Below are 27,806 nucleotides of genomic sequence, written 5' to 3' on the forward strand. Positions count from 1 at the left end.
GAGTGCAGTGACATGATCTTGGCTCACTGCAACCTCCACCACCCGGGTTCAAGTGATTCTCTTGCCTCAGCCTCATGCGTAGTTGGGATTACAGGTGCCTGCCCCCACGCCCAGCTAATTTTTGTATTTTTAGTAGAAACGAGATTTCACTGTGTTGGCCAACCTGGTCTTGAATAGCAAGTTCATGGCAAAGCTGCAGCTATTAGTTTATACTATTTGATATCATGATATTAGACTGTTTTTGACCTACAAAAGTAGCAATTTCAGGCCGGGCACAGTGGCTCATGCCTGTAATCCCAGCACTTTGGGATGCTGAGGTGGGAGGAATGCTTGAGGCCAGGAGTTTGAAACCATTTTGGTCAGTGTAGCCAGACTCTGTCTCTACTAAAAAACATAACTAATGTTTTGTAGTGAATTCTTGTAAAAGAAGTTAAAATTGGGAAGATCAGTGAAGCTGAGAACAAAGCCCATGTCAGGAGTGCTGATCCATGCCTAGTATTTTAACTGTGTTTTGAGTTTTAAAATAAAGGGGATTTAGATTAATGACTCTGTTTGTTTCTTTTACAGTTTCTACACATCCAAAAGCCAGCTCTTTTGTAATAGTTTCACCCCACGAATAAAACTGGCAGGAAAGAAGGTAGGTTTTTATTTTTGTTAAGACGGGGTCTTACTATGTGGTCCAGTCTTATCTTGAGCTCCTGGACTCAACCAGTCCTCCTGTTTCAGCCTCCCAAAGTGCTGGGATTACAGACATGAGCCATTCTGCCCAGCCAAGAAGGTAGATTTCATTAATCAGCAGAGAGCCTTTGTGGACTATCACGCATTGATAGGGTTATTTTAGTCCTGAGGTACCCTCATCTTTCCCAATGGCCATGAACAGGGTTAAGAATTCATCCCCAAACTTTATAACTTTATACATTAGATAAATAAATAACAAGGCCAAGGCCAGACTGCGTGAAATACCTTTGACGAAAATATGAGCAAGACCAAGAGTTCATTTTTTGTTTGTTTGTTTAAGAGTTCGTTTTATTGTGACCTGACTGTTTTATTCAGCTGTTGAAGCCACTCAGATACCAGTGGGGATAAAGACAAAGATGCAGATATGCATTGCAGCGAAGGGGAAATATGATAAAAAGGTCAGATCTTAGTATAAAGAAATGAAAATTCTGGCTGAGTGCAGTGGCTCTTGCCTGTAACCCCAGTGCTTTGGGTGGCTGAGGAAGGAGGATTGTTTGAAGCCGGGAGTTTGAGACCAATCTGGGCAACAAATATAGTGAGACCCCATTTCTATAAAAACTAAAAAAGAATTAGCCAGGTGTGGTGGCACATACCTGTAGTCCCAGCTACTTGGGAGGCTAAAACGGGAAGATTGCCCAAGCCCAGGAATCCATTGCTGTGGTGAGCTATAATTGCGCCATTGCGCGCTAACCTGGGTGACTAAGTGAGATCTTGTCTCTGGAAACAAACAAACCAAGAAAATGAATGAAAATTGTAACAAGAATGGGAATTCTTGTTTTCTTCTTTCCAAAGAGGTTTAAAATATATTAATAATTATATCACATGCTACAAAAAGTGTGGTGAAATTGACACTTGAGTACCTGGTTGGTGTACCATACTTTTGCAAAGCATTTCAGCCATGTGTATTGAGAGCAAATGTTTATGCTATTTGACCAGGCACTTCCATTTTGGGGCATGCGGTGTAAGGAAATAATTGAAGTGATAATATGCAAATACATCTGGGTTTAGTTTTATTTATAACTGTGAGAAGTTGAAAACAATAGATCAATGGCTGAACTATGAAATATCCACTTGATGGAATATATTTGCAACTGATAAAAATGCAAGTTTTAAGAATTTTAACAAGTGTTTGTTGTTGTTGTTGTTTGTTTTTTTGAGATGGAATCTTGCTCTGTCTCCCAAGCTGGAGTGCAGTGGCGTGATCTTGGCTTACTGCGACTTCTGCCTCCCAGGTTCAAGCAATTCCTGTGCCCTAGCCTCCCGAGTATCTGGGATTACAGGCGCCCGCCACCACACCCAGCCTAATTTTTGTATTTTTAGTGGAGACAGGGTTTCACATGTTGGCCAGGGTTGTCTCAAACTCTTGATTTCAAGTGACCCACCCGCCTCAGCCTCCCAAAGTGCTGGGATTATAGGCGTGAGCCACTGCACCCGGCCAGAACTCGAAAAAGTGGTTTTGATGTACTGTGAGAAGAAAAGCAGGCTGTTATGTTTGCAGGCCCCACACTCGAGTGCTCTCACCCCTCTGCCCTTTCCTAGTAGAGCTGAATTCACTGAGGGTTGCTCCATTTGTGGCTGTGTGTCAGGGCCTCTTCTTCCCTTTTCTTTTTTTAGCGGGGAGTGCTGTTAATGTTACTCTTCTAATAGGGGAAATACTAATTTGGAGCAATCTGAGGACTCCTGACATAAGCCATGTCAGATAGTGAAGTGCTAGGAGATGGGATTCTGTCTAGAAAGGGCCTCTCTTGCCTTCACCACAAGCATTCTCAGCAAAGTAGAACATGGAAAAACTTCTCTGCACCATGATTATTTTATTTTATTTTTTTGAGACAGAGTCTCGTTGTGTCATGCCCAGTGTAGTGGTGGGATCTCGGCTCACTGCAACCCCTGCCTTCTGGGTTCAATCAGTTTTCGTGCCCCAGCCTCCCCAGTAGCTAGGACTACAGGCGCATGCCACCATGCCTAATTTTTTTTTTTTTTTTGAGATGGAGTCTCTCTCGGTGGCCCAGGCTGGAGTGCAGTGGTGCGATCTTGGCTCACTGTAACCTCTGCCTCCAGGGTTCAAGTGATTCTCCTGTCTCAGCCTCCCAAGTAGCTGGGATTACAGGTGTGCGCCACCATGTCCAGCTAATTTTTGTATTATTTTTTATTTTTTTATTTTTTATTTTTTTGAGATAGAGTTTCACTCTGTCTCCCAGGCTGGAGTGCAATGGCACGATCTCGGCTCACTGCAACCTCCGTCTCCTGGGTTCACGTGATTCTCCTGCCTCAGCCTCCAGAGAAGCTGGGATTACAGGTGCCCGCCACCACGCCCAGCTAATTTTTTGTATTTTTAGTAGAGACGAGGTTTCACCATGTTGGCCAGGCTGGTCTTGAACTCCTGACCTCAGGTGATCCATCTTGGCCTCCCAAAGTGCTGGGATTACAGGTGTGAGCCACCACGCCCAGCTAATTTTTGTATTTTTAGTAGAGATGGGGTTTCACCATGTTGGCCAGGCTGGTACTCCTGACAACCTCAGGTGATCTACCTGTCTCGGCTTCCCAAAGTGCTGGGATTACAGGCATGAGCCATTGTACTCGGCTACCATGATCATTTTAAAGAAGCAAGAGTTAGTATTGTTGTGAAAGTTTTCAGGGTCCTGAAAGATTAAAAATACATATATATATAAATAGAGATGGGGTCTTACTATGTTGCTCAGGCTAGTCTCAAACTCCTGGGCCCAAGCAATCCTCCTGCCTTGGGCTCCCAAGGTGCTGGGATTACAGGCGTGAACCACTGTGCCTGGCCTTTATTTATTTATTTAATCTGAAAAAGATTTTTAAGAAAATGTAAAAAGTGATAGCTCTATTAGTTTTTTTCCTCTACCCTTGTACTTCATTTCAGCAAATTGGGTGATATACAGAGTGCTCAGCTCTGGTAGGTGTAGGCAGACAGGTGACAGCACCGTAGTGAACGGGGAAGCATGCAGCATTTGGGTCAGGTGGGACAAACACAACAGTGGATTGACCAAGAATCTAAAGATCTGGTCTTGAATTTTGGCTCTGCCACCTGCTGAATATGTGGCTTTGGGTAAAGTCCCTTATTCTCTCTGCAATTGAATATCCCCACTTGTAAGGGGCAGTCCATTCCCCCAGTGGACAGGGTTGTGAGAGGCAACAAGATGTGATACGGGAATAAAGGACCGTGGTACGTAGGTGTCAGATGTTAGCTCCTGCCTTTCTGTCAGTTACAGGCTGTCTTCCCTGGGAGCAGCACATATATACTGTGCCTTGTGATAAGTTCTTTTCTAGCGAAGGAAGGAGTGATTAATTATCTATTTAATTTTTCAGCCCGCCTCTGAGAAAGCAAAAAATGGCCGTGATACATGTGAGTATTTTTTGAGAATTTTTTTCTTGCTTTTAAAAAGAGAGTCAGCTGGCCGGGTGCAGTGGCTCATGCCTATAATCCCAGCACTTTGGGAGGCCATGGTCGGTGGATCACCTGAGGTCAGGAGTTCAAGACCAGCCTTGCCAACATGGTGAAACCCCGTCTCTACAAAAATACAAAAAAAATTAGCTGGACATGATGGTGGGTGCCTGTAATCCCAGCTACTCGGGAGGCTGAGGCAGGAGAATCACTTGAACACAGGAGGCAGAGGTTGCATTGAGCCGAGATCACGCCATTGCACTCCAGGCTGGGCGACAGAGCAAGACTCTGTCTCAAAAAAAAAAAAAAAAAAAGAGCATCAGCTAACCCATGACAACAAAACTATGTGAAGTCCCATAAAAAGTTTATGGAAAAGTCAGGAGACCTGAGTTCCCTTTGTGTCATGTTTGCAGGATCCCTTAATTACCTTGTGTTTTTTCCTGCCATCTGCAAATTGAAAAAACCTTGTTTTTCTTTTCCATAGGCCATTTGTAGGGATCACGAAGAAAGTTTTAAACTACTAAACATATTAAGATGATTTATTTTAAGAAGGGTCACAAAAGAATGAAATGCTACCCACAGCTTGCCTTTATTTAGTGCTATACTATTTCTATATTGCTTTGACATATACGTCATTTAGTCTCTACTTGATGAATAGGTCGTTATCCCATTTTTTCAAGGGGAGAGGGTGATCACCTGTGCCTTGCAGATTTTGGTGAAGATTATCTGAAGGCCTCTGTTTGAAATGTATTTGGATGACAATATATATTATTTGTGTATTTCAGCTCTCAGGCATGTGTTTGAAATGTATTTGATGACAATTTATATTATTTGTGTATTTCAGCTCTCGGGAGTCCAAAAGAATCTGAGAACGCCCTTCCCATCCAAGTAGATTATGATGCCTATGACGCTCAAGTGTTCAGGCTGCCCGGCCCGTCCCGGGCCCAGTGCCTCGCCACCTGCAGGTTTTCTGCCAGATTCACTTGGGGGTGCATATAAAAATTGTGTAGGAAAACCTGAAGTTCAGTAGCGACCTCTAAGAGAGCAACCTTGAAAATCTTGTTTTGTTTTGTTTCGTTTTGGTTTTTTGTTTGTTTTGTTTTGTTTTGTTTTTTTGAGATGGAGTTTCGCTCTTGTTGCCCAGGCTTGAGTGCAATGGTGTGATCTCGGCTCATCGCAACCTTGACCTCCCGGGTTCAAGCGGTTCTCCTGCCTCAGCCTCACAAGTTGCTGGGATTACAGGCATGCGCCATCACGCCTGGCTAATTTTGTATTTTTAGTAGAGATGGGGTTTTTCCATGTTGGTCAGGCTGGTCTCGAACTCCCGACCTCAGGTGATCTGCCCGCCTCTACCTCCCAAAGTGCTAGGATTAGAGGCGTGAGCCACTGTGCCTGGCTTGTTTTGTTTTTTGAGATGGAGTCTCACTCTGTCACCCAGGCTGGAGTGCAATGACACAATCTCGGCTCACTGCAACTTCCGCCTCCTGGGTTCAAGTGATTCTCCTGCCTCAGCCTCCTGAGTAGCTGGGATTAAAGGCACGCACCACCACACCCAGCTAATATTTGTGTTTTTTGTAGGATGGGGTTTCGCCATGGTGGCCAGGCTGGTCTTGAACTTCTGGCCCCAAGTGATCCTCCTGCCTCGGCCTCCCTAAGTTCTGGGATTACAGGTGTGAGCCACCGTGCCTGGCTGTTTCTTATGCTTTTCTGAGCCAAGGGAAACAATTCACAAATTCCAGAATCTTCCTCTCATTGGGCTGGCTCTATCCTTGGACACAGCGTTTCTTTTAAGTTTATTATTCTGAGTGGGCATGAACTTTTCTTTCTTTAAGTCCTGCTTTTAAAAATTTGCTCTGTGGTGTTTTGGTCATATGGTAGTTGTTTTTTTTTTTTTTGAGACAGGATCTCCTTCTGTCACCCAGGCTGTAGTGCAGTGTCACGTTGACAGCTCACTGTAACCTCTGCCTCCTGGGCTCAAGTGATCCTCTTGCCTCTGCCTCCCAAGTAGCTGAGACTACAGGCATGCACCATCATGTCCAGCTAGTTTTTAATTTTTTGTAGAGATGAGGTCTCACATATTGCCAGGCTGGTCTCAAACTCCTGGCTGAAGCCATCCTCCCGCCTTAGTCTCCAAAAGTGCTGAGATTATAGGCATGAGCCACTGCACTCAGCCATGTAGTAGTTTTTAATTGTGCTGTAGTTAGATCTACTCATCTATTCATTTCTGGGTCTTGTGTAAGAAAGTACTCTCTACCCCAGAGTTACAGATGTGTATTTCATATTTTCTTCAAATACTTTATAGTCTTGGCGGAATTTTTTTTTTTTTTTTTTTTTTTTGAGATGGCGTCTTGCCCTGTCTCCTAGGCTGGAGTGCAGTGCTGCAATCTCGGCTCACTGCAGCCTCTGCCTCCTGGGTTCAAGCAATTCTCATGCCTCAGCCTCCCAAGTAACTGGGACTACAGGCATGCACCACCACACTCAGCTAATTTTTATATTTTTTAGTAGAGACAGGGTTTCACTGTGTTGGCCAGGCTGGTCTCAAACTCCTGAGTTCAAGTGGCCCACACCCGCCTTGGCCTCCCAAAGTGCTGGGGTTACAGAATGAGCCACCGCACCCGGCCTCATCTTGGATTTTATGCTTATGTTTATATTATTTATGTTGACTTTCTTTTTTTGTGAATGTGTGAAACAGCTCTAGCTTATATTTTTTTCCCTGTGTACCAAATACTGTGAATCAATTTTCCATATTTCTTTTTTTTTTTTTTTTTTGAGACAGAGTCTCGCTCTGTTGCCCAGGCTGGAGTGTAGTGGCGCGATCTCGGCTCACTGCAAGCTCTGCCTCCCGGCTTCACACCATTCTTCTGCCTCAGCCTCCCGAATAGCTGGGACTACAGGCGCTCACCACCACACCCAGCTAATTTTTTGTATTTTTAGTAGAGACGGGGTTTCACCGTGTTAGCCAGGATGGTCTCAATCTCCTGATCTCGTGATCCGCACACCTCGGCCTCCCAAAGTGCTGGGATTACAGGCGTGAGCCACCGCGCCCGGCCAATTTTCCAGATTTCTTTCTTTTTTTTTTTTTTTTTTGAGTTGGAGTTTTGTTCTTGTTGCCCAGGCTGGAGTGCAATGGTGTAATCTCAGCTCACCACAACCTCCGCCTCCCAGGTTCAAGCAATTCTTGTGCCTCAGCCTCCCGAGTAGCTGGGATTACAAACATGTGCCTCCACGCCTGGCTAATTTTGTATTTTTAGTAGAGACGGGGTTTCTCAGTGTTGGTCAGGCTGATCTCGAACTCCCGACCCCAGGTGATCCACCCACCTTGGCCTCCAAAAGTGCTGGGATTATAGGTGTGAGCCACTGCCCCCTGCCAGATTTCTTAACTCTGTAGCTTTAAGCGCAACTGAGTGGAAGAATATTATGTCTCTTAATTTTGTGGCAAATGAACTTAGAGTGACCACATGGTTGTTTTCTGCCCTTTTCTCTCATCCAGTCCTACCTGAGAAGGCTTAGAGCTCAGAATTAAGTGCTGTCAGCAGCCTCTCTCCTATGTGTGGATGCTGCTTAGGGGCTCAGTAAGAGCTACTTAGGGGTTTTTCTTTGTAGTCTTTAAAAATGCTCTCATAGTTCAAGATTGATTTTCTTTTTCTAATCAAAGATGACAAGACCTGGTGGTACCCAGGTTGTGTGGTCTCTGAAGGCACAAATTGTGTCTTAATTGGTGCTACCTTCACACATGGCTAAGCGTATACTGGTGTTTAAATATTTACTGTGGAAAGAACAAACATGTAGTCAGCACTTGGAATCTGTTTTCAGGCTCCGTTTAAGCTCTTACTAAAAAAATCCTTCCAGGAGGAAAGGGAGTAGCTCTGATGCCAGAAGGGCAGCCCCGTTGGTGGGCTTGCTCTTTCGTTCTGAGCTTTTGCTTCTCTGTAGGGCTTCTTTCTTTTTGATCCTTCTTCCTGTTGCTTTTAGAGGTTTTCCCCTTAGGGAATTTTATGTTTTAATAAGGCTATATATATATATAAACTTTTATTAGGAAATGTTCAGACGTGCTCAAATAGCGAATAGTATCATGAACAGTTATCACCATGTTGTCAGCCTTGTTTCATGACCTCTCCCACATTTAAATTTTGAATGGAATATTTTAAAAACAAATCCCAGGATTGGCCGGGCACAGTGGCTCACACCTGTAATCCCAGCACTTTGGGAGGCCAAGGCAGGTGGATCACTTGAGTTCAGGAGTTTGAGACCAGCCTGACCAACATGGTGAAACCCCGTCTCTACTAAAAATATGAAAAAAGTACCCAGGCGTGGTGGTGGGCGTCTGTAATCTCAGCTACTTGGGAGGCTGAGGCAGGAAAATCACTTGAACCCAGGATGTGGAAGCTGCAGTGAGCTGAGATCATGCCACTGCACTCCGGTCTGGGTGACAGAGTGAGACTCTGTCTCACAAAAACAAACAAACAAAACAAATCCCAGGCAGCCTCTATTTTTTTTCAATAGTACATACTTCAGCGTAAGTTTCTTTCTTTTTTTACATGTTATTTATTTATTTAGTGTCACCCAGCCTGGCACAAAGCTGATTGGTATATGTTTCAACAAATAAGAACTAAAAAAAAAACCCATCATAGTACCATTATCATTGGTAACAAAATTAACACTAATCCCTAAATGCCCTCTAATAGCCAGTGCATAGTCAGTTTTTTGAATTGCCTCAAAAATGTGCTTTTGCAGTTAGTTTGAAATGGGACCTAAACAAGATCCACTTTTTGCATTTAGTTATAATGCCTTTTGTGTGTGTGTGTGACAGTAGAATGTCTTACTTTCTACATTTGGCTGATTGTTGCCTTGTAGTGTTTCAGTTTTCCTCTATTCTGCAGATTCCCTGTAAACTGGCAATTATCTCTGGAAGCTTGATTAGATTTAGATTCAAATTTGAGGGCGAGTAGACTTCTCGGGCACTATGTTCTTTCTCCCACATCACATCATACCTCTCTTCTCATTCTGTTTTTAGTGATGAGAGATTAATCAGTGGGATCAGGTGGGGTCAGCCTGGAGCAGTCCTTTCTTTACAACTGTGATCCTAGGACTTTGGCTGCATAATGTCTGTCATTTCTCCCCTCTCTTATATAACATCTCAAACTATTAAGGGTGAAGTACCGCATACAGGTTTCCCACTTGTAGATCACACTGGGGATTTTTGTTATTGGGTTCCATGTGGCTTGGGCTGGTGATGGGTTTTAGTTTTAACTCAAGGTAGGACAGCATCCCTCACTTGATGGTAACTTTTTGTCTCTTGCCTGGCAGATCTGTGCGAGAGCGAGAGAGTCACAGTCGAAAGAGTGCCAGCTCCTGTGATGTTTCATCCAGCCCTTCCCTACCAAGCCGCACACTGCCCACTGAGGAAGTGAGGAGCCAGGCTTCTGACGACAGCTCCCTAGGCAAGAGTGCCAACATCCTGATGATCCCACACCCCCACCTGCACCAGTATGAAGTCAGCAGCTCCTTGGGATACACCAGCACTCGAGGTAAGAGTGGTGAAGCACAGACAGAGCCAGGGACATCTTTCTTAATATAGTGGGTGACTGGAGGTGGGAGGATTGGTCAGAGGTGGGGTGTAAATCCCACATCTTAATGATTTCTTTGCCTGTGCAGTAGGTACAAATCACTTTAGCTGTTAGCTATGTATATATTATACTTTTTTTTTTTTTTTTTTTTTTTGATGACAGAGCACCTAGGCTAAAGTGCAGTGGTGCAATCACAGCTCACCTCAGTGCGGCCTTGAACTCCTGGACTCAATCGATCCTCCCACCTCTGCCTCCCAAGTAACTGGGACTATAGCGTGCCACCACACCCAGCTGACTATCATATTTTTTTTTGTAGAGGTGGGGTTTTACCATTCCCAGGCTGGTCTTGAACTCCTGGGCTCAAGGGATCCACCCATTGGCCTCCAAAAGTGCTGAGATTACAGGCATGAACCAATGTTACCGCACCCTGCCTCTATTATACTATTTTTTGTTTAGCTTTTCTTCATCCATCATTTAACTGTATGCCTCTCCATATGTTAATGGAAAGCTTTTCTTAGGCCTAGGGTCAAAAGGGTTTATTTCCTTATGATTTCCATTTGTGCCATATGTAAAACAACCTCTGTCTTAATGTTGCATTTTAGTTTCTCATTTACCGGTCGGGCACAGTGGCTCACACCTGTAATTCCAGCACTTTGGGAGGCCAAGGCGGGTGGATCACTTGAGGCCAGAAGTTTGAGACCAGCCTGGTCAACATGGTGAAATGCCGTCTCTACTCAAAATACAAAAATTAGCTCGGCGTGGTGGCGGGTGCCTGTAATCCCAGCTACTCAGGAGGCTGAGGCAGGAGAATCACTTGAACCTGGCAGGCGTAGTTGCAGTGAGCCGAGATTCCACCACTGCACTCCAGCCTGGGTGACAGAGGGAGACTCCACCTCAAAAAAAAAACACAAAAAACTTTTTTTTCACTTACCTGTTTTTTTTTTAACTTTTATTTGCATTGATTTTGTACTGAATTTATTCCCATACTATCAGTTTTTGTTTCTTCAGTTTCTTTCTTTTCTTTTTTTTTCTTTTCTTTTTTTCTGAGACAGACTCTTGCTCTGTTGCCCAGGCTAGGGTACAGTGGCATGATCTCAGCTCACTGCAACCTCTGCCTCCTGGGTTCAAGTGATTCTCTTGCCTTAGCCTCCCAAGTAGCTGGGATTACAGGCAGACACCACCACACCAGCTAATTTTTGTTTTTTTAGTAGAGATGGGGTTTTGCCGTGTTGGCCAGGCTGGTCTCGAACTCCTGGCCTCCAATGATCCACCCACCTCGGCCTCCCAAAGTGCTGGGATTACAGGCGTGAGCCACCATGCCTGGCCTTGGAATATCTTTTTCTTCTGTGCAATGTCCTCTTCTGGTTTAGGAATAATTTATTCCTTTTCCATGAGGATCATCTTGGTGTGGCAGGGGGAGCTCATGTATGGGTTAATCTGACCATGAGCTCTTTACATCAGGCAGCACATCTTGGGTGCTTTGTTCACCTGGACATGCTCAATGACCAGAGAATCTGCACCTGAACCCTTAAGTTAGGCATGACTGTGCATTTTTAAGCATATATAGCAATAATTCAGTACTCTTTTTTGGCCACTGACCCTGTGTGCAGCCGTGCTGTTTGGCCTGGGACCACCTACTATCTCCATCATTGTAATGTGGAAATGGTACACATTGTTTCTGTAAAGTGACATCTTTATTTCTTTCTTTTTTTTTTGTAATGGAGTTTCACTCTTGTGCCCCAGGCTGGAGTGCAATGGCACGATCTTGGCTCACTGCAACCTCTGCCTCCCGGGTTCAAGCAATTCTCTTGCCTCAGCCTCCCGAGTAGCTGTGATTACGGGTGCCTGCCACCACGCCTGGCTAATTTTTGTATTTTTAGTAGAGATGGGGTTTCACCATGTTGGTCAGGCTGGTCTCGAACTCCTGACCTCAGGTGATCTGCCCACCTCAGCCTCCCAAAGTGCTGGGATTACGGGCGTGAGCCACCTTGCCTGGCCAAAGTGACATCTTTCATATACTTGGTGACTTTTTATATATACATACCCTTGATGGCCTGAGCAGTTTCATGGGTGGTTTCTTTTATTTGTTTGTTTTGAGACAGGTTCTCACTCTGTTGCCCAGGCTGTAGTGCAGTGGTACAATATTGGCTCACTACAGCCTCAACCTCCTGGGCTCACGTGATCCTCCCACTTCAGCCTCCCAAATAGCTGGGACTACAGGTGTGCACCACCACACCCGGCTAGTTTTTAAAGTTTTTGTAGGGACGGTCTCAATCTGTTGCCCAGGCTGGTCTTGAACTCCTTGGCTGAAGTGATCCTTCCACCTTGGTCTCCCAAAGTGCTGGGATTACAGGAATAAGCTACTATACCTGGCCTGTACTCATCTTTTTTTTTTTATTAGGCTTTTCTCTTTAATTTCCTTAATAACTAACTAGACTATGTTCTTTTTTATTTTGTAGTTAGAGCATCAATTCATTAATTTACAATGAACAGTAAAACTTTCACAGAAATCTGAACATTCTCTTCTTTCCTGCAAAGCAACTTGAGGAATGAAATACAGTATTACAGTGTATGAGGTTCTGTGCTAGGCATTGGGTAAGATAATGATGGCCAAGACAAATTCCTTGGAGTTTGCATCTGCTGGACCCACTTTTTCATCTGGGTGGTTGCTTAATGAACATGGAATACACACAAGAAGAGTTGGTTGTGGATTTCAGTTCTTTGATCCACTCAGGCATGCTGTCTCTGTCTCCATAATGGGACCTGTCTACCATTGCGCCAGACAGGTGGTGTCTAAATATCATACCATCTCCTTGCCTGGTCAAGGCTGGAGGCATCCATTTCTTCATTATTTTTTTCTCAGTAATTTTTTTAGCATAATAACATTTTATTGCTTACTCATGTCCCAGCCCACTAAGTCAGTGGAGGGGCTACTGATCCACTCAGTCATACAGGAACTCAGGTTCCTTCCATCCTGGGATGCCATGATTATCAACATTGGTCTCCTGGGTTGCCACAAAGGGAAAAAGAATGCAGATCATTCGTGGAGATCATTGTGGTCCAGGCCTGGATTTGAAGCATATAATTTCTACCTGGCCAGAACTAAGTCATTTGGCTTTATTGCAAAGGGTCTGGGAACTATAGTCTTGTGTCCAGTAGGAAAATCAAATGGGTTTATAGTGAAGACATTGACTAGCTCTGCCAAGATCTGCCCTTCTGGTGACCACATAGCTATTTTTATTGTTCCTCCCTCTTAGAGAATATACTCGTTCCTTTCCCAAGGGAGACAACTCAAGTCCCATCATTCAGTCATTGCTTCCAGCTCAAAGTTCAGGATCTTCAGGCAGTGTCCTTCCCATCAGATTTGGTTGTGACTTCATTTTGCCAGTAATTTAGAACCAAAACTCCCTTCTCCCAAGTATTTAAAAGCAAACAAATGCAAACATATTTCATTTCTTTATAGTTTGACAGTTTTGCTCATTTCTCTCACTCCCTGACATTTATAATGCCCAAGATTGTTGTCAACCTTGGTTTATCATTCTACCTAGCTCTGGTTTCACTGTGGTTCTGTGGTTTTTCTTTGTGACTCAACTCCATGATAACTGGCAGATGTCCTGGAGAACATGATGGAGCCACCACAGCGAGACTCCAGTGCACCAGGGAGGTTTCACGTTGGCAGTGCAGAATCCATGCTGCATGTTCGACCTGGTGGATACACGCCCCAGAGAGCACTGATTAACCCCTTCGCTCCCTCTCGGATGCCCATGAAGCTTACGTCCAACAGAAGGCGCTGGATGCACACTTTTCCTGTGGGTAAGTTGGTTGCTTAAGAGAGAGCCTTGGACTAGGAGCTCCTAGCCCTGGTCCTCAGTGTCGGTCACCCATGTGTCCTTGGTCAGGTGCCTCTGTTGCTCCACCTGTAAGATGGGATAACCATGCCCACTTTGGCCATCCCAGGGGTTCTTGTAAAGATCCTTGAAGATGCACTTGGGAATAGGCTTTGTAACTAATTAGCTGTATAAACCTGAGGGCTTTTTTGTTTGTTTCTGCCTTTTTTTTTCTTTTGAGACAGGGTGTCACTCTAGTTGCCTAGGCTGGAGTGCAGTGGTGCAGTCTCAGCTCACTGCAGCCTCAACCTTAAGGGCTCAGGTGATTCTCCCACGTCAGCCTCCCAAGTAGCTGGGACTGTAGGTACATGCCACCACGCCTGGCTAGTTTTTTGTATTTTTAGTAGAGACAGGGTTTCACCATGTTGCCTAGGCTGGTCTTGAACTCCTGGGCACAAGCAATCTGCCCGCCTTAACCTCCCAGAGTGCTGGGATTATAGATGTGAGCCACCGCATCCGGCCCTTTGTTTCTATTTGAGAGGAACTATGCATTGCCACCTGCTTTCTTTCCTAAGTCAGATGTCCCTCATTCTTGTTCATTCCTTCTTCTCTTAGTTCTCTTGGATATTGATATCCTCTCTTGGTTACAAGGAGTTATGTTGTTTTGTTTTCTGTTAGGTGTCTCTGACAACTGAAAAAAAAATTTTCCCCTGAATTCACTTTTTCCTAGTCCATTCTTTTTTATCTATATTCTGTTCTCAAGAAGATGACAGTAAGATTGTCTCCAGCTGTGGCTAAAATTAAATTTTAGCTTAATGGGCTCTTATTGAGCTGGAAAGGAACAAATGCATTAAACTCCAGGATTTTGTGTGTGTGTGTGTGAGACAATGTCTCACTCTGTTACCTAGGCTGGAGTACAGTGGCGTGATCTCAGATAATTGCAACCTCTGCCTTTCAGGTTCAAGCAGTTCTTCTGCCTCAGCCTCCCAAGTAGCTGGGATTACAGGCATACACCACCACGCCTGGCTAATTTTTGTATTTCTAGTAGAGACGGGGTTTCACCATGTTGGTCAGGCTGGTCTCAAACTCCTGATCTCAAGCAGTCCACCCACCCCGGCTTCCCAGTGTGCTGGCATTACAGGCATGAGTCACCGTGCCTGGCCAAATTTTTATTTTATTTTTTTCATGGAAACCATCCTGCTGAATACCTGGAAATGCCTATTTTCTTTTGTACTTGCCTTTAATATTTAAGAGTTAAATAAGTGAGAAATAGATCTGAATCATTTGGCTATAACTGGGGGGTCATGCCTAAACCCCGTTCTGCCCCCTTATCTCTGCTATAATCGGTCACACTACTTGTTTCTTTCTGTGTCCTTTCCCCTCCATTATTATCTCCACTGGTTCCCTTCCAGGTCACTTAGAACTCTTGGTGTTTCTTCAGTGACCTTCATCTTTTCATGCTTCTGTGCTTCTCCTCCTCCCACTCTTCATGTACACTTTATTGGAACCATATTCTGCAAACAGTTTGCTTCGCTTCTTCCTCCTCTTTAGCTGGCCTTTCAGTAGCCAAGGCCCTCCTTCATCAGGGTTCCCTGTCTTCCTCATTCCTATCCTCAGAGGCTCTCTTCCTTCTTGGCTAATCTTGTGGTCTCCTGCACGTTTTGCCTCTTTCAGGTTTGGGATTTCACAGGTATCATTTCATCTACTCAGATTCCCTCTTCCTTCAACCGCTGTTAACTTTGTTGAACACTTAGCTCTACAAGTTCTCCTTTCCCAGGAAGCCTCATTTTGTAGACTTGACTAATTCTAATTTGTTTCCTACTCTGCCTTTTTTGCACTTAAAGATATTCTGCTTCTTAGAGTCACAGTTGTTACTCTCCTAGGTATTAACAGAATCATTTGGTGTTTCACTTGTATTTCCCTCTTACTGAGTTTGTGTTAGCCCTCCTGGCAAGGGGCCATGCCTCCTATACTTGTATATTTCACTGTGGCTACTCAATTGACACACCTGAGGCAGAATATCCTAAAATATTCTTAACAGATTAGACAGGATGATAAAGGTGAGGCTCCTTAGTAGGATGGGTCCTGCTTGGAAGAGCAGATGTCCTTTGGGAGCCAGAGGGTCCCTTGTATAATGTTCCTCTCTGGTGTGTTCTTCTTTCAATCTCACCAACATTTGTATCCCAGTAGCTGGAAAGAAGGGAGAGTATAGTTAAGTGCACAGCACTAGCTATCAGGTGGGAGTGATGCTCAGTGGTTCTTTATCTGGGTAGGACCATCCGGAGAAGCCATCCAGATCCACCACCAGACCCGACAGAATATGGCGGAGCTACAAGGCAGCGGGCAGAGGGATCCAACTCACTCCTCTGCAGAGCTGCTGGAGTTAGCATATCATGAAGCTGCTGGAAGGTGAGGATGTGCACAGGGCTCTGGAAGGTAACCTGAGAACACTCTCCAGCACCCAGGACAATGTGCAGAACAGACTATTGACAAAATGTTGTTTAGAAGACTTGAAAAGACAGTATGAGGTCAGGGCCTTCCTGTGTTGGCCAGTGGCATTCCCTTCAGTTGGTGAAGGGCAAAGCAAACAGCCTGACATTTTTGCCTGAGATGTTACCTAGGCCCTGTTTTAGGTTTATCTTGAATCCAGAACACACTTTGTAAACCTCAAACGTGGGTTTTTCTAAACCTCAGTCAAAGATGAATCCAAGAGAGGAAATTCTTTGGATTTGGAATGCTGAGACAGGAGATTCATGCTGTGTGTTTTGGGCAACCTCTCTATGACTTTTGTCATTTTGGTCATTCAGAAATAAATCCCACTGTTGGGTTTAGAATAAGTTAATGCTAAGGGCAATGGAAATGAAGGCTTATGTTTATAGAAACAACTCTTTTTGAACCAATGCTCTGAATGTGTTACGAGCATCCAGTGAGAGTCAGTGTAGGAGGAAAGTCATTTAAGCCTTGACAGGCGTGAGCCCGGGTTACACCTGTACTCAATATTCCTGTTGCTTTAGAAAACACTTTGCAAAATGCAGTCTTTGGCCCCTCTTTCAGTCACCTTGACAACCTAGGGGATAGATAAGGGATATGGGGAGGGCGTGACCTTCTTAATCAGATGAACTCAGGTCCATATATTCAAGCACCTCACAGCCATCCTTGTTTGTAAAATAGGGCAGACAGGGCGGGTGGTCTAGCTTGGTGGTGGGAAAGCAGCAGGGGTGCCAGGGTCACAAGGAGCCGGCACTGACACACAAACTAAGCACTGTGGCCTGGTGGCTTAAGATAAGGATTCCAGTGGCTGCCAGCTTGAATTGGCTGAATATTCAGGCCTGATTTTTATGAACCTACCTCCCACCCCTGGGATATAGGTGAGCAGGAAAAAGAGGTGATGATCTACATTAAGCCAGGTGGCTGGGCTCTGTTCTCTGCAGGCACAGCAATTCCCGCCAGCCTGGTGACGGCATGTCCTTCTTGAACTTCAGTGGAACAGAGGAGCTTTCTGTCGGCCTGCTTAGCAACAGTGGTGCAGGTAACCAATCCAAGAGGTAATAGAGTTGGGATGTTTAGATCAGGCTCACATCTGGAAATGACACAAGGGCCAGAAAAGCAGGGCCATGTCTATTTTGAGATCATTTCAGCCACACTTTTGGGTGACCTATTTAGAAACAGTGCTCTATAATGCATGGAATTAAAAATGGGCTGCACGTTAACATTTTTAGCTCAGAACATGTTGGTCAAGCCACATTTATCATCATTCTGTCACAGAGTTGTGATTGAGGGCTGCTTAGGAGCACAGTGTTGAGGGCAACACCATGGACAGAGCTGGAGTGGTCTGTGCTCTAGAGGGACTTTTGGTTGTCAGGGGCAGTGGGGAGCAAACCCACCTCCATAACAGGAGAGACCCAGAGGGGAGAAGTATGTGTCTAGTTTTAAGACCAGAAAAGAGAAGGATTACATGGTTGCCTAGAGAAGTGAGCATGCACCAGGGCTGGGCGCAGTGGCTCATGTCTGTAATCCTAGCACTTTGGGAGCCTGAGGTGGGTGGATCACTTGAGGTCAGGAGTTCGAGACCAGCCTGGCCAACATGGTAAAACCCCCATCTCTACCAAAAACACAAAAAGATTAGCCAGGCATGGTGGCGCACACCTGTAGTCCCAGCTACTGGGAAGGCTGAAGCAGGAGAATCTCTTGAACCTGGGAGGTGGAGGTTGCAGTGAGCTGAGGTTGTGCCATTGTACTCCAGCCTGGGCTACACAGCAAGACTCCATCTCAAAAAAAAAAAAAAAAAAAAAAGAGAAGTGAGCACACACCAAAGACTTGAAGGGTAGAATTTGGTTAGGTAGACAGTTAGAAGGTGAAGTTTCAGTGCGGGTGGGGGAAGCAGTATGAATTTGGTTTGGTATGATACTTTGGTTTTGCACTTTTTGGAAATACTTCTATATCTATTGTCTTATCACCCCAGTGGGTGATCAAAATATATTTAAGTTATTAAATATATTTTATACATGGGCAACTTAATGTCCAGAGAGGTAGAAATATTAAAGTAACCTCTCAAACCAATAGCCAGGTATCCTGACTCAGGCTGCTGTCCTCTTTTCGTGACATTGTTCAGAGTACCTTTAAGGGATAGAGTAACATGAGCTTGGATCAGTAGGGGCAGCATTTGTGGAGCCTCAGAGGACAGAGATATTGTACAAAATGAGTGCGGAAAACATTAAAACTTTAAAAAAATTGGGCTACTACGTTGTGCTTCAGTGTTCTATAAGCTAACTTGAATTTCTAAAACCTAGCTTAAGAAAGGTGTCATTGCAGGGCACGGTGGCTCACGCCTGTAATCCTCACCCTTTGGGAGGCCGGGTGGATCACCTGAGGTCAGAAGTTCGAGACCAGCCTGGCCAACGTGGTGAAACCCCATCTCTACTAAAAATACAAAAATTAGCCAGGTGTGGTGGCATACGCCTGTAATCCAAGCTACTCGGGAGGTTGAGGCAGGAGAATTGCTTGAACCTGGGAGGCAGAGGTTGCAGTGAGCTGAGATTGCGCCACTGCATTCCAGCCTGGGCGACAGAGCGAGACTTTGTCTCAAAAAGAAAAAAAAAAAGAAAGGTGTCATGAAAATGAAGTTATATCAAATTGGTTGATGATATTTTCCTTTATTCATTGGTAGGTTCATCCAACAATATTCCTAGAGGCCTATGTCTAAGGCTAGGAATCTGGGTTGGCAGTAAGAGAATCCCTAAATGGTTATTATTTCATTTATTAATTCATTCACTAATTTTTTGGTTAGCCTACTTACCAGCATTCATTTATTTTAGATGAGAAAACACATTGAATACAAATGTAGGGATAGAAAGACACTGTGTCCCTCTGTACTCAGAGGGCTGAAAATGTTACCTCTGGCTGCCAGATTATTTGTAAATACCTAGCTGGGCGCTGTGGCTCACGCCTGTAATCCCAGCACGTTGGGAGACCAAGGCGGGTGGATCACGAGGTCAGGAGATTGAGACCATCCTGGCTAACACAGTGAAACCCGTCTCTACCAAAAAAATACAAAAAAAAAAAAAATGACCGGGCGTGGTGGTGGGCACCTGTAGTCCCAGCTACTTGGGAGGCTGAGGCAGGAGAATGGTGTGAACCTGGGAGGTGGAGCTTGCAGTGAGCCGAGATCGTGCCACTGCACTCCAGCCTGGGCGACAGAGCAAGACTCTGTCTCAAAAAAAAAAAAAAAAAAAGGAAGAAAAGAAAGTACCTTTAGGGGGGCTATTGCTTTGCTATGCCAAGGAGCCATTTTTAGGAACCCAGAGTTTGAGCCTCCCAGGCTGTTTGGGGTAGAGTTGCACCGAGGAGGGCTACTCTGGGACTCATTTGACTATACTTGAACTAGTTTCACTGGTTAACTGAAGCAGGGGGAATTACAGGTTCTGATGGTAGCAGCACCAGAATGTACCCAGGTAGTCTTGGAAGTTGTTTGGGGCCTGGGATAGCTCAGGTGGACCAGTTGATTCCCCATAAAATTTGTTTTAGAATTTTAAAATCATTTTAGGGAAAAGAAGTTTCAAAGAATCTTTATTTGGGGATGGTTGTGGAAGATTTTAACATGACACCATTGTGGAGTCCTCTGAGCTAAGGGTTCCCTGGCAGACTCAAATTGGAAAAGCATTTGCTGCAACCTGAAGCTCTGGCTCAGCCTTCTCTTAGGCTTCTGAGCTGTAGGTGTGTCCACCTGATGGACCTCTCTGCTCAGATGGCCCCCAAGTACCTCATCCTTAATGCATTGACAGCCAAACTCATGTCTCCCTGTTCCTCAGCCCATGCTTCCTCTTCCACTCCTTCTTCTGATTGGCTCCTCACCTCCCTTCTCACTGCATTGTTCAGACTCCTGTCATTTGTGGCCAGGATTATTGCAGTAGCCTTCAAAATGATCTTCCTGCTCTGTTCTCATCCCTTCTGATTCATAGTCCATACTGTCACTGATGTTTCCAGATGCAGATCTGATCAGCCACTCCTTCCCACATGTAACCCTTCCATGGCTCTTCATGGCTATAGTGCTGATCATCACCCAGCTCCTGCCTGTGGTTGTATCTTCACCTGCCTCCTCTTCCACATGGTACTGCAGGTGGAAAGAGCGCAGGCTCCAGGATCTTAGGACATGAGGCCTGACTCCACCTCTTGAGCAGTGAAGCCCTCAGGCCAGTTACTACACTAATTTCTGGGTATCTCAGTGTCTTTATCATGAGGAGATTGAATTTTTTTTTTTTTTCTTTTTTGAGAAAGAGACTCACTCTGTCTCCCAGGCTGGAGTGCAGTGGTGCGATCTCAGCTCTCTGCAACCTCTGCCTCCCGGGTTCAAGCAATTCCCCTGCCTCAGCCTCCCAAGTAGCTGGGATTACAGGTGTGTACTACCACCCCCAGCTAATTTTTGTATTTTTAGTAGAGATGGGGTCTTGCCATGTTGGGCAGTCTGGTCTCAAACTACTGGCCTCCTGTGATCTGCCCATCTCAGCCTCCCAAAGTGCTGGGATTACAGGCATGAGCCACCACACCTGGCTGGAGATTGACTATTAAATGTGATAATCCACATAAATTCTTAGGACAGTGCTGGACATCCATGGTGAGCACTCAACAAATAGGAGCTGTTGTTGTCATTACAATAACATATTTTGTATTCCAGGCATTTCTTGTGCTCCTCAAAAGAACTGTGTCCTCGTGTTCCTTTGCATAGATAGGTTCCTCTCTATAGAATATGCTTCTTCCCTGTCTTTAACCCCTGATTCTGAATGGCAGGCATGAACTCAGTCTTTATTATTCAGCTCCAACAATACCTCTTCTTTGAAGCCTGCCCCGGTGGTTCCCCCTCCTTCCCATGCCCTCCCGGGGTGTGTTAGGCATGTTTCCGCACAGCTCCGTATGCATAACCCAGTTGTACAACTTGGCATGTTGTGATCTCACTGCTTGTTTCCATGTCTGTCTCCTCACTAGACTGAAAGAGCTTATCTTTATTCATTTTCTCCACTCAATGTTTAACACATTTATGGACAAATGAATTTATATTTCCAAGACCAAGTTGCCATATGTGAGAAGAATTTGAATAACACACAATATTATTATTTAATTGGTATGCAAGTATTTAATTATACATAGTCCTTTTTTTTTTTTTTTTTTAAGAGACAGGATCTTGCTCTGTTGTCCAGAATAGAGTACAGTGGCTTGATCTCACTGCAGCCTCAACCTTTTGGGATGATGTGATCCTTTCACCTCAGCATCCCAAATAGTTGGGACTACAGGCACATACCACCACACCTGGCTTAATTATATACGTATGCTCTGAATGCTTGGCTTCTCGTAGATGGTGTGGGATCCTGGGGTTGTTTTTCCAGTCAGGGTGATATTGTTAAGTGGGGTCATCTTTTCCCTTTCCCAGTCCCTTTATGTAACCTATAGCATGTGTTTTCAAAGGGGTTAGTGGCCATCAAGAGGTGATCTATAGCCACATGGGAACTGAACTCCCATCTTTGACCTTAAGCTACCTGATCAATTATGTTAATGAGCCACTGAAAGAAATTAGATACAATTATTCAAATTTTTATAACCATATATCGGACATTAATTTGTTATAACCATATGCAAAACCAATTAATGTCAGATCTTCAGGATATATCCATAGTCTTACTTCCATCAGTCTTAGCCTGGCCTAAGGTGCCATCATCTTTTGCCTGGATGCAGTAGCGAGTTACCTGGTCTTGGCCTCCTCCCTTGCCCTTCCATATTGTTTATTTTCAACACAACAAATGAGAGTGACCTTTATAAAATAGAATTTGGATTATGAACTTCTCTGCACAAAATTTTCCAAGGGCTTCCCAGCTCACTTGGAGTAAAAGCCAAGGCATTATGGTGGCAGATAGACCCCTCATGTCATGTGGCTGCTTGTTACGCTCAGTCCTCGTCTCCTGCTTTCTCCCTCTCATTTCACTCTCGAGGTTCCCCAGATAGATCAGGCTCACTCTGAATTGCAGGTCCTTCCTCTTGTTCGCCCCTCTGCTGTGCCTTTACTCCAGAGAGCATCATGGCTAAGATCCAGATGTCTGCATTTGCCCAAGACAGGCCTGGTTTGAATTTGTGGACCCATATGACTATTAATAGTGTCCCCTTCCAGTCTCAGAGGTGTCCTGTATTGGATGATAAATGTTATGGCCACCCTACCCACAGCTCGCTCTCTCGCTTCCTTCAGGTCTTGCCTGAATTGCCATATTTTACTTCAGCACTCCCCACCTATCCTCTCTACCTAATATTTCTCCATTGTGCCACCTGGCATGCTAGATTTTTAAATTTTGTACTTTTTTTATTGTAAGTTCCATGACTGTCAGGATTTTTGTTTTGCTCATGACTGTATTCCCAGAGCTTGAAACAGTTCCTGGTGGCTGGGCGCAGTGGTTCACGCCTGTAATCCCAGCACTTTGGGAGGCCGAGGCGGGTGGATCACCTGAAGTCGGGAGTTCGAGACCAGCCTGACCAACATGGAGAAACCGCCATCTCTACTAAAAATACAAAATTAGCCAGGTGTGGTGGTGCATGCCTGTAATCCCAGCTACTTGGGAGGCTGAGGCAGGAGAATCGCTTTGAACCCGGGAGGCGGAGGTTGCAGTGAGCCAAGATCACGCCATTGCACTCCAGCCTAGGCAACAAGAGCAAAACTCCGTCTCAAAAAAAAAAAAAAAAAAAACAGTTCCTGGCACATAATAGATAGTTGAATGAATGCTAAAAATCTTCTGAAGTTAGCTTTCTCTCTACTGAAGCATGATTTAATTTTTCTCTAATGCTTTTCTTTCTTATAACCTTCTTAAACAATTAACTAGATTCCTTTTTTTCAAAGACTTGGGTAGTCTTTTTCTCCTTGCTTGGTTTTTAAGTGACTTTCCTTTGAAGCCATCCTCAATTTTCATGGAATATGTTTTGCCTTCTTCAAACTCATTAAACTCTTACCCATTGAAGAAAAGTGTATTGAACTCTAGGCACTGTGCTAAGGCCTAAGAAGAAACAAAAACTACTAAGACACTGACTCTCCCGACCTCAAGGAGCTCTGCTTCCTCCTGCACTTGGGATTCTCTTTCAAGCAATTCCCATGTGGGGTAATGACGATAAAAGGAAAGCCCTCTTGTGGGGGATTGAACTGTGAATGGTTTCAGTGTGGTTTGAACATGTGATCTCTGCTAAATGAGGATGTGCTAGATGAGGGAGTGTGCTGTGATGAAAACAACCAGGATCAGAATTCCCCCTGCCCCTCACTGGACTTTCAAGCTGAGGCTCAGGTTCTTCATCTGTGTAATGGGCATAAAGATCCTCCCCTTCCTGACTGCCTGTCCCACAGAGCGGTTGTCCGGATCAAAAGTAGGTTGGGTACATTATGGGCTAGATTACCACATAGAGTCCTTGTTTTGGGACAAGGTGGGGTCTGAATTCACAACTGGTTAACATTTCATTCATTAAAAAATCAGAGAAGACTGGCGTGGTGTCTGACGCCTGTAATCCCAGCACTTTGGGAGGCCAAGGCGGGTGGATCACTTGAAGTCAGGAGTTCGAGACCAGCCTGACCAACATGTTGAAACCCCGCCTCTACTAAAAGTACAAATATTAGCTGGGCGTGGTGGCGGGCGCCTCTAATCCCAGCGACTTGGGAGGCTAAGGCAGGAGAATCGCTCAAACCCGGGAGGTGGAGGTTGCAGTGAGCCAAGATCATGCCATTGCACTCCAGCCAGGGTCACAAGAGTGAAACGCCATCCCAGGGGAAAAAAAAAAATCAGAGAAAAATCCAAACAGAGAAACCTTATCTGTGACCCTACCTTCACCTCTTTGCAGCATCTGCAGGCACTCAAGCGTGACTCAGTCTTTCTCCTGCATTTGGACATGATTCATATGTGAATCATGATTCACAGGAGTATCATCTCTGTGGGTTTCCCTCCCAGCCCCACAGAATTTCATTTGGAGTGTTGTTGGTGGGGACCTGGTAGCTGCAGTCTTCGCTTGTTTTTCACCCTGCTGCCCAGCAGAGACAGGGCAGTTGGTGTGACTGGGCAGATAGTTTTTATCCCTCTGTATCTTTAACTGGGCACCATTTTAGAAGACTTGCTAGTAAATGTCTTCCTTTATTGGAGTTAGATCATTTTGAAAAAGAAAATAAGTGGACGCCATGTTTTCTTTCTCTTTAGTGTTGAGGCTTAGAATCTGCAACTGGATATTTGTGTTGAATATTAGGTGCATGCAGTATATTTGGCCTGAGAGCCAAAGTAAAAGTAACTCATTGCATACTGAGACTGGATGGAAGGACCTCCGTCATTTCTCCAGGCCAGGTCAGTTTTTTTATGGGTAAGTGCCGCCTCTGTAGCCCAGAGAAGAGAAACCACTTGCCCCAGGCACAGGCTTCTAGATATGGGCTTGGAACTAGCCCTAGAGGCTCCACACTGAGTAACCTTTTTGACCTTGAGGTTTTCAGCCAGCGAACACATTCACAATTCTGAACAGATGTCAAAAGAGACAGAGCTGAGATGACTCTTACCAGCATTGGCTTCCGAAGTCTATGTCTGGCTTTGAACTTTGAGTGTGAGACTTCATTCCCAAATGTTGGGTTGGAGCAGAGCTGGCCGACCATGAGGTTTCACCTCCATCATTGCAGGCTGGTGGGACTCTTCATATGCCAACAGCAAGTCTTTATGACTGAAAATAAGACCTCAGAGAGCCAGTGGGAAAGGCAGTGTGTTGGGCTTGAATTACAAGGAAACTGTGTGTGAGTAGCTTCCTGGAAGTCCTTAAAATATTTGCTTATAAGCATAATAGCTTCCTGGAAGTCCTTAAAATATTTGCTTTTTCGGGGTATGCGTGTACGTGTGTGTGTGCGTGTGTGTGTGTGTGTGTGTGTGTGTGTATGTATAGGTAGGTGTGTCCACTAGAGATGGCACAGATCTACTTTTGGCCTAGGATTCAAAGCTGCTCTGTTAAGTTGAACTATTTCTTTTCTTTTTTTTTTTCTTTTTTTGAACTATTTATTAGTGTAAGAATTTGAGTTGTCTTGCAGACCAAGTCTAGAACAGGTTTTCCTTAAAAACAAAAACAGGTGATCAAATGAGCAAACTTGGCAGCCAAACCTGGGAGGTGATATGGTAACAATTCTGTTATTGCTCAGAGTGTTTTGCAAATGCCAGTTTGCCTTCATACCAGTTCTCAAGCTAAATAAGAAAATCCACCTCGTTGCTTCTTTATAATCATGCTTTATATTTGCATGAAAATGAAAGTTGTCAGCCACGTTTTTTTTTTTTTTTTTTCAGAAAATTTAGCTCCAAGTGGCTTTTGGCTATTGACAAAGAACAGATAACATTTCAACAGCTAAAAATTGGTGCCCCAGATGGATAGTCAAGAAATAGAGCATCTGTAAAGTTGAGCAGAAAGAATCTAAATTCAGGTTCCTCCTACTTACTGTGAGATCTTCAGTAAGTTGCTTAACTTCTCTGAGCCTCAGTTTCTTTATCTGTGGAAAAGGATCATACCTACCTCATATCTACTGGTGTGGGTTTGAATTAAATGAGATACTGTATTTGTCTGACTTAATACATGTATCTTCTAGTATAACGAATAGTAATTTTTAAAAATCTGCTCCAAGCAGTTCCAAAAGAAAAGTCCTAAAATTGTTTTGGCCAGGTGATGTCATCTTTATTTTTATTTTTATTCATTTATTTTTTTCAGACAGAGTCTTGCTCTGTGGCCCAGGCTGGAGTGCAGTGGTGTGATCTCAGCTCACTGCAACCTCAGCCTCCCGGGTTCAAGTGCTTCTTCTGCCTCAGCCTCCCGAGTAGCTGGGATTATAGGCGCCCACCACCATGCCCAGCTAATTTTTGTATTTTTAGTAGAGACGAGGTTTCACCATGTTGGCCAGGCTGGTCTCGAACTTCTGACCTTCAGTGATCCCCCCCGCCTCGGCCTCCCAAAGGGCTGGGATTACAGGTGTGAGCCCATCTTTTTAAATAAAAAAATTAGTTATTTAAAAATTTATGTCCAGTAAAATGTGCTATATTTAGTGTACAGTTCTGTGAGTTTTGACAAATGCATAGAGTTGTATACCCACAAACAAACACATCAAGATAAGAAAATTTCCATCACCACCCAAAATTCCCTTGTGCTGTTGCTTTGTCCTCAGTCCGTCCATGTGTTCTCTGGCAACCACTCATCTGTTCTCTGTCCCTCTGGTTTTACCTTTTCCAGCATGTAACATACATGGAATTATACAGTATGTAATTTTTTGAGTCTGGCTTATTTCACTCACCATATTGCATTTGAGAGATTCATTCTTGTTGCCACGTGTCAATAGTTGCCTCCTTTTTATTGCTGAGTAGTATTCCATTGTATGGATGAACTACAATTTGTTTCTCCTTCCCCCAGTTGAAAGATAACTGGGCTGTTTCTAGGTTTTGGCAACTATGAGTAAGACTTCTATAAATGTTTACATGATTTTATATGAACAGAGCTTTTGTATGAACTTAAGTTTTCATTTTTCTTGTATAAATTTCTATGAGTAGATTGCTGGGTCAAGTGGTAAATCTGTTTTCAAAGTGGTGTGCCATTTTGCATTGCTATCAACAATGTGTAAGGCTTCCTGTTGTTCCATATCCTTGTCAACACTTGGTATATCCAGTCATTTTCATTATTTCATCATTCAAATCAAATAAGCATGTAGTGGTATCTTACTGCACTTTTTTTTTTTTTTCTTTTGAGACGGGGTCTTGCTCTTTCAGAAACCCAGGCAGGAGTGCAGTGGCACAGTCATAGCTCACTGCAACCTTGGACTTCCGGGCACAAGCAGTCCTCCTGCCTTAGCCTCCTGAGTGGCTGTGAACACAGGTGCATGCCACCATGCCTGGCTAATCACTGTGCTTTTAATTTGCTATTTCCTTAATGACTACTGATGTTAAGCATCTTTTAATATACTTATGTTCCTTTTGCATATGTTTGTCCTTTTCTCATTGGGTTGTTCGTTTTCTTGCTTTTGAATTTGAGAGTTCCCTATATCTTCTGGATGCAAGTCCTTTGCCAGGTGCATGATTTGCAAGTGCTTTCTGTCATGTTGTAGATTGTTTTTTCAAAGCTTTCACAAGAAATTTATAAATACTTGTTCTTGTTATAAAATATTCAAATGACCCAGAAGTATTTAGAGTAAAAAGTACAAATTCTCTTTTACCTCCTATCCCTTCCTCCAGCTTTCTTCTCAGAGTTAGCCACCGTTGAATGTTTAGTGAGCATCTTTCCAGTCCTTTTTAAAAAAATATTTTTATGTGTATTTACATAGAGATGGTGTCTCACTTTATCACCCAGGCTGGGGAGCAGTGGAGTGATTATAGCTTGCCACAGCCTTGAACTCCTGGCCTTGTGAGCCACCATGCTCAACCTCAATTCTTTTTATGGCATCAGAATTTTCTGGTAAATATATGTTTTGAAAGGGACATTTAAGTACTGATAGGTGTGCTTTAAAATTAATTGTATTACTCGACAGTCAATAAATTGCATTTCAAAGAATCTTCCGGTTTTTCCTTTCAGCCCAGTTATAGGTAAAAATCACTGTTTTTATGTTAAAGTAGTGAGTTTTGATGTCCTGTGTCATATTGTAGAAAGCCATGATTTGGGGAAGAAAATTCCAGAAGATAAGGATGGCTGATGAGTGGATTAAATTTAAATAGGTCATTTTGTTTTATTTTATATATTTTTTAGAGATAAGGTCTCTCTCACTCT

General features: G+C 44.1%; 1 protein-coding gene across 20 annotated transcripts in view; it reads left to right on the top strand.

Moving 5' to 3' along the window:
• The window catches only part of DEPDC5 (DEP domain containing 5, GATOR1 subcomplex subunit), a 155,484-nt gene that overhangs the window by 51,917 nt on the left and 75,761 nt on the right, over positions 1 to 27,806 (top strand). For 12 of the 20 annotated variants that reach the window (XM_031005531.3, XM_019018725.4, XM_031005532.3 and 9 more), the window contains 7 exons: positions 568 to 637; positions 4,069 to 4,105; positions 4,989 to 5,109; positions 9,452 to 9,672; positions 13,321 to 13,524; positions 15,812 to 15,947; positions 16,970 to 17,067. In XM_031005531.3, the coding sequence (XP_030861391.2) occupies positions 568 to 637; positions 4,069 to 4,105; positions 4,989 to 5,109; positions 9,452 to 9,672; positions 13,321 to 13,524; positions 15,812 to 15,947; positions 16,970 to 17,067 (887 nt within the window). The remainder of the gene's footprint in view (positions 1 to 567; positions 638 to 4,068; positions 4,106 to 4,988; positions 5,110 to 9,451; positions 9,673 to 13,320; positions 13,525 to 15,811; positions 15,948 to 16,969; positions 17,068 to 27,806) is intronic. The other 8 variants (XM_031005537.3, XM_019018726.3, XM_063704682.1 and 5 more) reach the window with 1 other exon arrangement.

This window comes from Gorilla gorilla, chromosome 23 (assembly GCF_029281585.2).
Source record: "Gorilla gorilla gorilla isolate KB3781 chromosome 23, NHGRI_mGorGor1-v2.1_pri, whole genome shotgun sequence".
Taxonomy (NCBI): Eukaryota; Metazoa; Chordata; class Mammalia; order Primates; family Hominidae; genus Gorilla; species Gorilla gorilla.